Source organism: Clarias gariepinus, chromosome 26, assembly GCF_024256425.1.
Source record: "Clarias gariepinus isolate MV-2021 ecotype Netherlands chromosome 26, CGAR_prim_01v2, whole genome shotgun sequence".
In the NCBI taxonomy this organism is placed as follows: domain Eukaryota; kingdom Metazoa; phylum Chordata; class Actinopteri; order Siluriformes; family Clariidae; genus Clarias; species Clarias gariepinus.
This window is the reverse complement of record NC_071125.1, coordinates 3414692-3428967: the sequence shown is the minus strand read 5'-3', so window position 1 is coordinate 3428967 and position 14276 is coordinate 3414692. Positions and strand designations below refer to the sequence as shown.

Below are 14276 nucleotides of genomic sequence, written 5' to 3'. Positions count from 1 at the left end.
CATGAATCTTCAAGACATGACCAAGATTCAGTTCGCTCTCATTCAGTATTTAAATTGGTATTTGGTCAGTGAATCCCTCTGACCATAACTTCTCTCTTGTTCAGAGAATTGCTTTGATTCAGTTTTTTCAGATTCAAATCAGCAATCACTTAGATAAATTGTGTTAAGTTTTATTTTAAAAATGTGAGTTTTATTCCATGAAAGCATATTATTATAATTATTATTATTAATAATAATAATAATAATAATAATCATGAAAAAGTCGACTTAGAACATTGAATGACAATGACTGGAACAAATAAAGTCAGAAAAGGTGTGGTCAAAAAAAAATCAAAGGGATGTCAACTTTTAAAAGCTGTCTACACTGACATGCCTTAAAGATTTTTTAAGACTATGTTGTGTCATAATCTACTCAAGTAGCACTCTCCACCCGCAGACGTCATGGTCATCGACACTTATTTAAGCCTCTAAGTGCTCTTCAGAGCTGAGCGAGTTTCAACCACCAGCATTTTGTAAAGACTCCACGGCCAAGCCAAGCGTTCCAGCAGATGTGGGAATCTCACAGGGACATGAGTCTATAACCTTAACACCAGCAGCACTGACCATAACGACCACATCCAATCAATGCTGCATCCATTACCGGACGGCTCTAATGTCGCTTCGGTTTCCCAGAGTCTCTAAATAATGCATAATACATACAACACAGTCGGTTCATCACGAATTAGCTGAGGAACATGACAGTGCTCCTGAATGGGTGGGATTTTTTAATAAGGTGCGATCCTGCAAAGTTTAAAAATCCAAATCCAAATTTCAACTAATACCTATAAATGATGTTTTTAAGGCATTAAGGGATTTTTATTAATGCATGAGGTGTTCAAATCAAACTGGAAATTGTGATGAAATCTCTCACAAACGAAGGCATAAAACCGATTGACATTTACAGAAGACTTCAAAAACAGTACAGTGATGAGTATTGAAGTACAACCTAACAAATACATACTCATACTTTTGCATTTGCAAAATCCGTCACGCACCATAATGAAACTGTCTCTCATGAAGTCCATCCCAGGAGGGCGAGACCAAAACCTACCTCTGCTGCAGACGAGAAGTTCATTTAGAGTTATCAGCCTGAAAAATGACCAATTAACAGCAGCTCAGATTAGAGGCGTTATGAAGTCTTTACAGAGCAGAAGTAGCAGAAACATCTCACCATTAACTGTTCAAAGGAGATTAATGCATTTTTTGGACGCCTTCAGCATTCCTTTATAATGTAGAAAAAAATAAAAAATCATGAACCATCATGGAGTTAGAAAGTGACCCCAAACTTTTGAACGGTAGTGTATATACTGTATGTATATATATATATATATATATATATATATATATATATAAACATGCCTCATATTTCATTAAACTAATTGTGCTTTTTAAACACTGTAACTGGACATTTTTTTTACTAAGCTTGCTCATACTAAAGCTGACTCCTTTTTATTGGTTTTATTTTCAGCTTTGGGTTTTTGGGGACATTTTCACAGCATTTCAGTGAACATTACTTATCAGTTACCTTGCAATTATTATTATTATTATTATTATTATTTTATCCTCAAAGATAGCTTTTGTAGCCTGTAATATTAACGCTCCTTAAGCAGTGATGATTTTTGTTTTAATTGTATAGCTGAGACACTATTTGCTCGGCAAACATGTTAAGATTCTATTCCCTGGTCAATCGAGTTATTGTATTTATAATGCACTATATATAATGTATCTTCTCACTCAGGTCAGATAATAATCAAAAAAGTTAAAGCATGTTTGAGGCTTCCTTCTCTTGAATGTCACAGTGCCCTCTAGTGCTCAGTTATCCTCAATGCACTGTAATGTTGTTATTTACGTATGTTTATGTTATTTTAAATATCTTTAAAATCTTTGCTTACAGGAACAGACTTGGCTCAGATGTCCGTTCTCTTCTGCGCTTTATAAATAATTGAATCGACTAATTCGGTTAGAACAAAGCCCATTTTGAAGATGAATGCCGGTGTATTTTTAGACATCCTTCAGGCCGGTGTATTATATAATTTTGTTAGGTTGTACTTCAATACCATGAGTATTTGTAAATGCAGTTTTTTACCTGTTATGAAACTGTGGTCAGGTTATAATCAGGTCTTATTAGAGGAGATTCGATATTTATCTTGACTCGGGTTTTAATAGTTAATACGGATTAGTGTCAGTCTTTTAGCTAAAATAGAAAAGGGTCGGGGCTAAAAGGATGCAGAGGAGGAAAGAAGGTCCGGGGTGTGAATAACAAACAGGTTTTAGTTTGTTTGACTGCCCTAAAAATATCTAAACAAACATTTAGGGTTTCTGAAAAATCTGAACGTTCAAATCAAAACAGGACTTTTGATTATGCAGAATCACAACCCTCACAGTTCTGAGAGTAAAAACTCCTTTTATTTCTCTATATAATCACCTGCTACACTAATACACTTCATTCACCAGTGCCTGGATACCATCAATGTAGAAAGTTTTCTCAGTACGCCAGAGCCATGATCAGACAGCTGCTTCACATCTGCAACCCCGGCCTCCCAGGGACTCCTTCAATGCCTCAAACGTGAAAATAGAGCGAGTTACTGTTATATGCAAGGGGTGTTTGTGACTGATTGTGCCTACAGTTCCAACAGACTTTGGAGACAATTTATCCGTCGTTGATTCATGATCGTACTCATTAAAACATTTGATGAGAGTCTCATCACAGGACTGTGCTTATAGCCTTCTGTATAAGTTTTAACACAAGTCCCGGTTTGACTTGAACCCTCATAGATCAAATAGTTTTAAGACCCCGGTTATATATTCTTGTGCGGAAAAAGATCATTGATATTTATTTTTGAGTATCAGAAAGATGTAAAGCTAAGCCTTGTCACTTTTTATAACTTCTAACCGCTATATTACATTTTATATATATATATATATATACAGTATACTGTACACTCGCTTATCCTATAGATAGATAGATAGATAGATAGACAGATAGATAGATAGATAGATAGATAGATATGCTATTTATATTATTCCTTCCCTTTGGTACAATGTTGCTTGAATATAGCTAAATTAATTTAATTAAGCTTCTAAATGTAAAATCACGCCACTTGCTAATAAGCTGAGTCACTAGCTCTTGAAGACTTTTCCATGGCCACCTTTACCATGGACGTGAACAAAGCACTGATCCTCTAGAGACTACCTCCAAAAACAATAATACAATTCAGTTTCTGTTATCACCCCGATGAGGATGGGTTCCCTGGTGAGTCTGGTTCCTCTCAAGGTTTCTTCCTCTTGCCATCTCAGGGAGTTTTTTCCTTGCCACCGTCGCCCTCGCCCTTGGTTTGCTCATCAGGGACATCTAGACACATTTAATAGTTAAGAATAGTTAAAAGGTTAAAGCTAAAAATAATCTGATGATCTTTAATGTAATCAGTGATATTATTATTATTATTATTATTGCAGGTTGAAGTCCACGTGCATGTCTGTCTGTCTGTCTGTCTGTACAGCAGAACTCCCTGTCTAACTTATTAATACAAACAAATCACATTCTGTAAGGTTGAGTATCTTACGCCTTGTTTACAATAAGTTATATGTCTTTTATTATCAGATACCAAATACACTCCCTGTTCGGTAATCAGAGAGTGAATCACAGATAAGAAATGGAAAAAGTATAAAGATGGTTTTATCTTAAAATAACTCCAGTGCATTAAAATTCACTTATACCACTTCAGCGCTGTTATTTCAGCCAAAGTGAAGATATAAACTAATCCCAGTAAAAATATTCAGTTTAGATTTTTTATTTAATATCTATTGGTGCAGGTGTTTGTTTACATGGAGCAAGTAGCGCATTAGTAGTTTATTAAATCCAGAACACATTATAACTGATCATAACATCGCTTTTACTCAACATTTTGATTTCATTTATGGTGCAGGTTAAACTTCAGGTGGATATCTAAGTACTGCAAAAGTTTTTGCGTGATGACTTAACATACATGCAGACAGAGTCTGGTTTCTGGTCCTCCAATAAATAAAACATAAAGATATCACTAAAAGAGCAAGTTCTGACCAATGTACAGACAAAACCTTTTATTGATACACATTTTTTTTTTCAAAAATCTCATTTGATCATATTTAATAACGTGGATAGTATTTAAAATTTGCCTTGTATGTGGTGTAAAGTTGATCATTTTGCTGAAAGACCCAACAATGTCAACAAATCACAATAAGTGCATTTTATTCTCTACTGTTTCGGCTCCTAAACGCACAACATGGTCTGTTAATGATGGTTCTAATGATGATTTGTGCAATCAGTGGGTGTTAATTGCTCAGTCTTTAACACGCACACCTTAAAATCAGTGACGGTGGAAAGATGAAGGTGACATTCTCTGCATTTGTTTTTGCTCTTGAAGCATCACTTCCTGTCATTGTTTGCACTTGATGCCTCCTTTTTGTCAACAACAAAAAAAAAAAAAACTCAAAACCACTGGGTGATGTTGACTGCATGATCCATAAATCAACACAACCAGTGTGTAAGATAAGCACGGCAATATTGAAGTGTGTTTGCAGTGACAACAACGGCTCATTTTTATCGCAGCTTGATCCCTTTCTATTAACGCTCAAGAGCTGGAATGAAAATGTGAATACTCATCAAACAACTTTCAATTATGGGGGGAAAAAAAGCAGAAAATGTTTTTGATTCAACCTCATATACTGTGTATTTAATATGGGAATCTGTAATCTTGCCCATGATTTATATTACATTATAATATTTCGGCTCTAAATATACAACGATCAGCCATAATAATAATCATGCATGGCACCAGTGGATCATTTTTTGTTGATGTGGATCCGACTTGCTTGCACTGTGAATTGGTGCTTGATCAGATTGGTATCTGGGTCGGCAGCCTTGGGCTCTTTGCCTGCCGGACTGCAGTGCTGTGGTGCACTGGGTGTCCTGGTGCCTTTCTATCTTGACTTTTTCCCTGTGATTTTGTGTGACCTTTGGTCTCCATGGGCATGGGTGAGCCTTGGGTGCCCATGATTCTGTCACCACTTATATAGTTGGTGATCAGTATTGTTCAGATCCCCTAGCGGTGGTGCGATGTTATGGTCTGTGGGTTTATAATCTGATATAAAATTTCCAATAATGTTGAAATGTAAATAAACTGTAAACTTTTGAATATCCTCATACATTTCCTTTTTTCATATTTCAGAACACATCTCAATTATTATTTTTTTCTTTTCTTTATTCAGTATACAACAGCAGTTCCATATACTTTATATGAATGACAAAATTTTACTTTAACATTTAATCACCTAATTCCTGCTTATTAATACTGGGCATCAGAGATAGTCGAATTATTCTAGGTGTATCCATGGCAACTGCTAGAAAAGTGTATCCTGACAATTATCAGAACAATGAGCTTCATCTATCACTCAATCATCCCTCAGCACTCTCAGGATAAATACATCTGCAGTTGTTATTTAAAATTAAAAAAAAAACAGATTTATGAGATTTATTCTGGAGAAATGTGAGATCTGATCTCACTTCTGGCTCTTGGTGCAGCAGTGGAAGCGCACATCGTTGAGTGACGAGTCGTCCAGACCGCCCTGGTACAGCTCCATCTTGGTCTGGATGCCACAGATACCCCCGTTGTGACACGTACTACTCCAGTCTCCATACTCGCCCCAGGTCATGCCCCGGCCCTCCAGCGTTGGGTTGCTGCTGCAGCGAAAGCGGACGTTGTTGGCGGCCGTGTCATCGCCGAAGATGCCCTGGTGCGGCTCGACGCGCAGCTGGAACGAGCTCAGGGTACCAGATGGGCACCATTGAGGCTCTGTCCACTCACCAAAACTGGAAGGAGAAGAGGGTAAACCAAACAGGAAATATGGTGCAGGTTAAACTTTAGTCCGATATCTAAGTATTGCAACAGTTTTTATTAAATTCTGTCCAACCAGTTTTGCATGATGCTGTGACAAAATCTGGATGGACAGACATACAGACAGACAGACATATATTTTTCTGGGACTGGTTTCGGGCCCTTCAATATATGAAACATAAAGATATCATTGAAAAAGGTCAACATTGAGAGCTCATTCATGTAATCACTGTTATTTAATCAAAATGCTTTTTTTTTATTATTATTAAAATGAGCATGTTATTTTTTTAATTTTTAATTTTTGGTCAAAAAATCTACCAAAAACAACAACTAAAACATATGATTGTGTGCATTCGTGATATTTCTTTGCCTGTGTGACCCATTTTTTATTTTTTCATTTTTACTTTTTTTGCTGAGTCATGTTAGGTAGCTCATCATTTTGCTTATTTTATGCTAAAAAAAAAAGAATACGTCACTCTATACTGCACCATCCCGAGCCCTGTATAATGTATGTTTATTAAAAAAACAGAAGAACAAAAAATGCTGAGAGTGTTAAGGGCTCTGGAAGGTGAATTATCAGGCTAAATACAAGTGAATCTTCTCAATAAATCACAGACACACAGCAGGCACAATAACACTCATTCTGGGATGTTTAATGTTGTTAGTGGATGGAAACTTTTTTCATAAAAAAAAGAAAGAAAGAAAAATGGAAATGTGCTGTTTGGGAGTTAAATGACTCTGTAGTTCGTTCTATTGAATTAGATGAAATGAGCCTTACTAAAAATAGCCAGCGCTCCGGTCACCATTCTATATGTCTTTACCCCTCAGGATGGTGAGACCTGTATCTTATCAGACTTCATGTTTTATAGATGAGAGCAAGTCACACTGTGTCCTGCAACGCATCAGCGAGTCTACAGGCTGTGACTGGGCAACTGGATGAGGTGCGAGGTGGATATTTTATGAAAAAAAGATGGGATTAGGTGAGATTTGTTTTGACTATTATGTCAGCAAACAAAGAAACAAACAACAAAAACCAAATAAAAATGTCGTGTCAATGTGAAATCGGTTTTGCTGTGCACAAATCTCTTTGTGGACATTCACATGGGTTTGTAATGAGTGCACAGACAAAATAACATAAATAGGACAAAAACACTTTTTTACCCCTTTTTCCATCTATTTGCTTAAACATATTGGTAAAATTTTCTGTCTAGTATGACATCATTCGAGACAAACAAACAAACAAAAAAGTAGGGATAATTTTCATAGCCCCTCCTCTGGCTTTCAGTTTTCAGGGACTGACAATTTCCTCCATTCTGATTGGCTAGAAAAATGCACTTCTGCAAAAGATTTCGGGAGAGGAGTGTAGTAAGTCGTTTTTAATTAAAGCTAAAAAAAAAAAAAAAAAAAAGTGAAGTAGCGCATTTAATTAAAAAAGGAGTAAAAGTGAAGGAAATTCATCTCCATCCATCTAGGAGCATTTGTAGTCCAACTAGGAACCAATGAATGGTTCCTATTTATACAACCTTTGTTCAACATTCACACATTACAGGTGTAACACCAGTTAGCCTAATCTGCATGTCTTTGGACTGTGGGAGGAAACCCACCAAGCACTGGGGAGATCATGCAAACTTCATGCACACAGACCCCGAGGCAGGAAACGAACCATCCTTGTGGTGCGAGGCCACAGTGCTAACCACTACGCCACCATGCCACCAATTTTAGAAATACCAGACTACAAACTAATTACTACAAATTAGCATAAGTACTTGTCATTGTGGAAAACGTTTGTAGAAATTGTTAAAATGGTTAAAATGGTAAAGCCAAGAATAACCTGATCAGCTTTGATTTAATCAGTGATATTATTATTTAAGGTCGAGGCCTACAGAAATGTCGGCCTCCAACAAAGATGAACACCCTTTGATTTATTTTTTTAAACTGTCATGAAAAAAATTTTTTTGATTTGACAACATTATATGGTTTTGGTTTCCACTGGATTGGTGTCTAAATATAAGGAAATTGCACAAAATGTACCTAGTTCACGGCAAGATTTTAATTCTACTGTCATTTCATCTTATTACAATCAAAGTGATATAGAAAAATTTATGTCCACATCTTGTTTCGACGTCAGCCAAATACACTCCCTGTTCGGTGATCGGAGAGTGAATCACAGATGAGAAATCATAAAAGTAGATCGGATAAAATGTTGTAAGACTTAGTAAACTTAAAGTAAACACAGTAACTAGGTTTTATATTAAAATGACTCCCGCGTATTAAAATTCACTTATACCACGCGGTATACGTTTTTTTTTTTTTCCTTAGCACTGTTATTTCAGCGAAAGTGAAAATATGGACTAATCCCAGTAAAAATATTCAGTTTAGCTTTTCTAATTAATATCTATTGGTGCAGGTGTTTGTTTACATTGAGACAGTATCGCATTAGTAGCTTATTTTAAAGTAGATCATTAAATTCACCACATAACTGTTCATAACATCGCTTTTACTCAACATTTTGATTTCAGTTATGGTGCAGGTTAAACTTCGGGCAGAGATCTAAGAACTGCCAAAGTTTCATCAAATTCTGTCCAGCCAGTTTTGCGTGATGCTGTGACTCTAACCCTAGCTGGCTGGACAGACATACAGACATACAGACAGACGTTTTTCTGAGACTGGGTTTGACTTGTCAGGTTTGTGACAAGATTTATATGACAGGCTGAATCTAGATTAGCACTTATAATCCTAGATCCATTGTAAATCCTGAACAATGAACCAAAACCTCACTTTCAGCCCAAAAGAGTTCAACAGAGTTCACTCAGATGCAGATGTGATGTCCGGGGCTAAGTTATAGCTGTTGTGTCTGTGGCACAAGAACTAGTCTCCAATCTAAGAATATATTACAAGAAGCCCGAAGACACACGAGGCAGTAATCGCAACACTATGGCACTTTAATCACGTAGACTACATTTAATCAATGCTGCGTCCATTACTGGACAACGCTAATGATCCCTCAATTACCCAGAGAGACAGGCCCTTTACTCTTTCCAACATCATGAACATAGTGTACGGCCATGTCTCTAATTAATGCACTGGGGTGAGGAGGGTGGATTATAGCGCAGTGTTAGACATAAGGCTAATAAATGATGTCATATTCTCGACTGTGATTGGTCGGATGATGATGTTGATGCATTTTCTTTAACAGCATGTTTTAGGGCAGTTTCGGCTACTATTCACAGATTTACATGAATGCATGTTTCCATGGTAACAACCGGCACGAGATTGCGGATGCTTAATCACGAAGATAGTGAAGCTTCTGTGAGGAGATGTTTATTTAGAGTTTACAGTATGAAAGAAGTCTCCAGCGGTTTGTAAGCATCTGAAGCAGATTTTCCGTAAGATAACCAACTTTCAAGTTAGAAAAAAAAGCATTTGGAAAAGAAATCACAGTTTATAGTTTAGGGATTAAATGCACATAGTGTTATCTATTATAATGACATTAATGCATTTAAAAATCGCACTCGTAGCCAAATTACTGTTTTATCTTTTAATCAACTGCAAGTCTTGCCATATTTTATTCCTCGCAGGAAGAATAAGTAAGAGTGTGTCAGCCTTCCCCCGTCACATCACAGTATCATGTGGGAATATGAAAAACATTGCGAGACCAAAAATAGGAACTATTTAAGCGTGCCAATCATAAAAAAAACACCCTGCCGTCTATACGCTGTAAAACTGGGACAGCTTCTGTGAGTGTTTTGTTACTGTTATGTGAAAAGCTAACTACAACCTCAGTTTTATTTCTTCAATTTCATTTGATTAAAAAGAAAAAAACCTAGAGTAGCATTTGGTGATCAAATTATGACGCCAAAACAACATACAACAACATACGAGCAGATGTACGGTACTCGGCTGCTGTTCATAATTACAATGTGAGAAGTCGAATAATAAAGGAAGTGAGAAAACTCAAAAGTAGGCCAGGATCCTGAGGGTTCAATAATTTATAGAAAAAAGTCACTTTATCATGAAGGAGCTGGGAACATGACAGCACTCCTGGATATGTGGAGCACCGTGGTATCATTAGTTCAGCTTCTGAGATCACCTGGAATTTGCCTGGAAGACCGTAATCTTTTTTTCCCCGCCTCTCTCTACAGTAAATAATAACCATGTGAAGTATCAGGTTATAATTCAGTTATTAATCTTAGAGCCAATTATTCCATATCTGCGCTTGTTACAGGAGTGAGAAATGAAAGGCCAGACTTGGGTTCGGCTCCTGGGAGCTTAACGGGTTAAATAATAAATAGCATGTTGGTTTGGTTCCGCACAACAAAAAAAAAATGTCATTAGACAACAGAAAAAATAAATAAATAAAAAACACAGATGTTGTTTGGAAACCACCCCAAGCATATAGTGACTTTCTCTGGTGTTGCATGGTCTGGAAATACATGAAGTGTGACGACTGTTTCTTATATGTAAGGAATAATGTTAGGCAGGTGCGCAACTGTACCGGAGATTTTTCTCCCCTTCAAAACCTATAGGCCCCCCAACCTTGATGGAATCATCCTTATTTTAATTCACCTTTATGATGAGGATATCTGACGAGGATAAATAAAAATGAAGAAAACACCCATCAGCCTTGGAATTCCTACTTGGATATTCTTTGGAAGGTCTTCCTAACCATGAATTCAACACAATGTTAAACAGTAAATAAATTACTGCTGCTCTAATTTAAACATTCATATCCATCCATCACTCTAGGAACCTCGGTAGTTACCGTGAAGGACAAAAGTCAATGTATTTAATCCCAATTTACACCTGTGGTAGGACCCCCGGTCAATATTCACAAGCGTTTTTTTGCACTCTACGGACAATTTGGGAACGGCAGTTAGTCTCATCTGCGCGTCTTTGGACTGTGGGAGGAAACCGGAGAACCGGAGGAAACCCACCACGCACGGGGAGAACATGCAAACTCCATGCATGCAGACCCCGAGGCGAGAATTGATCCCAGATCCTGGAGGTGCAAGGTGACAGGGCCACCATGCCAACCAATTGTGTGGATAAAAGTACTGAATTTCAGTAAACTTTATTACTGGTAGCTTTTATAGTACTTAGTAGTACTTTCAGATAAATCTATAACTTTGGCCATACACCTTAAAACTTTCATAATGTAAATTTGTTATAATCATTGGTGTAGTGGTGCCTGGAGAAGTGGGTATACTGTAAATTTATACTCCTTTTTTTTTAAACTGATCCGTCCTGCAATGGGGGGAAAATGCCCTGTGTTATAAACAGTGGTCCTGTATTTAAGACTACGTTTGCAGATTTAGTTCACACTAGAAACTGCTAGGTCACCTTAAAAGCTGATCATTTGTTCAGAAAGTTTTTTTTTGTATATTTCTTTTGGTTTTTAATTGGATAAATCTTTCCTGTTCATTAAATTTTTTTTTTTTCACCAAGAGGCCATATTTTAAGGTCACAGTATTGTTGCATGCATGTAGTAAACCAAATCAATACCTTTAAACAATATCAAAATGGGATCTTTGAAAGACGTTAATTAAGATTAGATGTCACATAATAGTCAAATGATTTTTGCGCATATCCACGTTAGGAAACTGGAGTCTAAGCGCAGGGTCAGCCATTGTACAGCGCCCCCTGCAGCAGATAGGGTTAAGAGACATGCTCAAGGACTCAGCTAGGATAAGCGCTATAGAAGATAAAGAATAAATGAAAACCAACCAGATGTAATAAAGGAAATGGGAAAAACAATGAAAACCTGATTAAGTGCTATTTTGCTAACGCTTCCTATCATTCCTGAATATACAGCATAATGCATTTATAACATGTCCTGCAGCATACATAATACATTATAACGCCTGGTATACACCAGTGTAAATCCATATAAGCAATTAATTAAAAAAAAAAAAAAATTAAAAGTGATACTGACTTTTGTTGGAATATTGGCCTCAAATCAGTTTTTGTAAAAGTTTCCCAAACAATATATTATTAGTAGTAGTGGTTGTAGTATTGTGATGTCATTGACTTACATATATGTTTTTAATTTCCCAAAAGATTATTTAGGAACTCACTGTCCAGTATGAGACTCCACGCTGTAGATGAAGCGGCGGTCTTCATTTTGGACGCAGAAGAGACGGATTCCGTTCAGAGCCGTATCATCACTGCCATACTGGTTAGACTCGATCTGTGTAGAGAATTGTATGAGCATACACAGAAATGCAGTACAGATAGGCTAGAAGACGTACAGTTTAAGGAGAACAGTGATAGGGTTGATGAAATTGTTACCCTCAGGCTAAATCCCGTGGCGTAGAAGTTCTCAGGACACAGCTCCGACCACATCCAGATCCCGAACTTCTCTCCATTGGGGACCGTGAGGATTGAGGAATAATTCCTCAACCCAAAAGTCGTCCCTGCGTGAATGACGCGAGGCTGATCCTCAGGAACAACCTCAACAGATGACACCACGGTCACCAAGCAGAGAATGGAAATGTAAAGAAGAGCCATGGTTATAAGCACACGTCCGCTCTCAAGTCATGAGGGGTTTTTATTACTGACGCTCATGTCAGTACATCAGCTTAATGGGTTAATCATTAACTTTATACGTGCTTGGGAAGACACAGCTGCCATGGAATGGTATTTGAACAGTAGAACGGTATTCTTTAGATACAGCAAGCTGTTATATAACCTCAGAAATGTCATAGTCTCCTTGCATATTTTATTAGTCAATCTTATAAAAATTGTATTTAAATACTATTAAATTTAATTAGGTAAATTATATAAATAATATAGGTAATAGGTATAGCTAATAATCACAGGTTTATGTAATGAATATTTGTGACTTTCACTTTTTAGAAAGCCTTTATAAGGAAAAGTCTTTCAGCTAGGCTATTAGGTTCCATGTGCTGCCCTTTAAGTGTTCTTTAATTAAGCAGAATTTAGAGTCAGAGAGACCTTTACAAAGAATTTGAACCTGAGTAGACAATATGTAATGTGTTTTTGTGTCTTTATTCACCTCCATTCTGTCTTTTTTATCTGCGACATTAATGGTGATTAGACTAAAACATAAAAAAAACACCAGCTGTTCAAACACTTTGCCCAGGCAGTCTACATATCTTGGTGGAAAAAATGACTGTAGACAGGCAGTAAAGTCTATAAACAGTCTGTATGTTAGCATTTTTGTATAACTGACCTCATCAACCAAGGGATAGTTATAATATAAATCACAGTATGTGTATTGTTATTATTATTATTATTATTATTATTATTATTATAAGTAGCAGTAGTAGTATTGGAAAATGCCCAAATCTGGGTTCTTTGGGTCCAAAGAGCCCAGATTTGGGCATTTCCCAATACTACAGTACTACTGCTACTCCTAATAATAATACACCATATTGGTGAAAATATATAAACATTCAACCACTGAATATCCAATTTCACAATTTTTGTGGCAAGCATTTTGGGAAGACACACATCTAGTAGCATCATATCTCTCCGGATACCACAGATGCATCTAGTCACTCACTGTACTCAGCCCAGGTCACGTCCTGGTCCCCCAGCATCAGGTTGCTGCTGCAGCAGAAGCTGATTGTTTATTTTTTTTTTAGCTCTATCGTCATAAAAGTAGCGCAGATAAGGCTCCACACACAGCAGGAACGAGCTTAATGTACAACATGGACATCATAGCCATGCTGATATTCAGTACAACAGCATGACCTCGAGTGTGATATTGCTTCAATACAACAGGTTGGAAACGGATTTGGGATTCAATCTTATGTTAGAAGCTGGTAAGTTTTGTAGCTGAAAGATAAAACAACATAGATGGTTCAGGTGTAATTCGGAAAACTTATTAAGCAATTATTAAGGAGACAAATTGTTGTTTTAAGATGACATCACATTTTCAGATGTGTTTTTTCTTGTCGAAAGTGTTGCTGTGACTGGTTTTGAATGTAGGTTTTGGCAAGCAGTTACTCTCTCCTCAGTACAGACCTACTTTCACCCATGCTGCGACCGACAGTTAGTGCAATTAACAGTTGTTAGAATATCTGTGACATATAATGATACATATACTGTAGTTCAGCATACCAATGCTTTTATGCTCTATATCACCACTTGCTCGGTCACATTAGAGGAGTTATTGAATAAACGTACTGTTGGAGTGCTGGGGGGGTTTCTCACATTTTGGTGGAGATCCATCGGAATGTTTAGTCGAAATGACTTCAAATTGCATTTTGCACAATCGGTGCCCATTCTTTTGTCCTAACAAAATCATTTTTTAGTGATGCAGTAAAATTAGGACGTGCTTTACTTCTTTTCCGCAGTATAAGACCAATGTGTTCTCGGGTCAAATTAAAAACTTAATTC

General features: G+C 37.0%; 1 protein-coding gene across 1 annotated transcript; it reads right to left on the bottom strand.

The window, feature by feature from the left end:
- Nucleotides 1–4104: 4104 nt before the first annotated feature.
- Nucleotides 4105–12444, bottom strand: LOC128514475 (vitelline membrane outer layer protein 1-like). Its single transcript, XM_053488343.1, has 3 exons — nucleotides 12201–12444; nucleotides 11987–12099; nucleotides 4105–5887 (listed from the first exon to the last, which is right to left on the bottom strand). Exons 1-3 carry the CDS (start codon nucleotides 12417–12419, stop codon nucleotides 5578–5580), a joined length of 642 nt encoding a protein of 213 aa, XP_053344318.1. The 5' UTR covers nucleotides 12420–12444; the 3' UTR covers nucleotides 4105–5577.
- Nucleotides 12445–14276: the final 1832 nt, after the last annotated feature.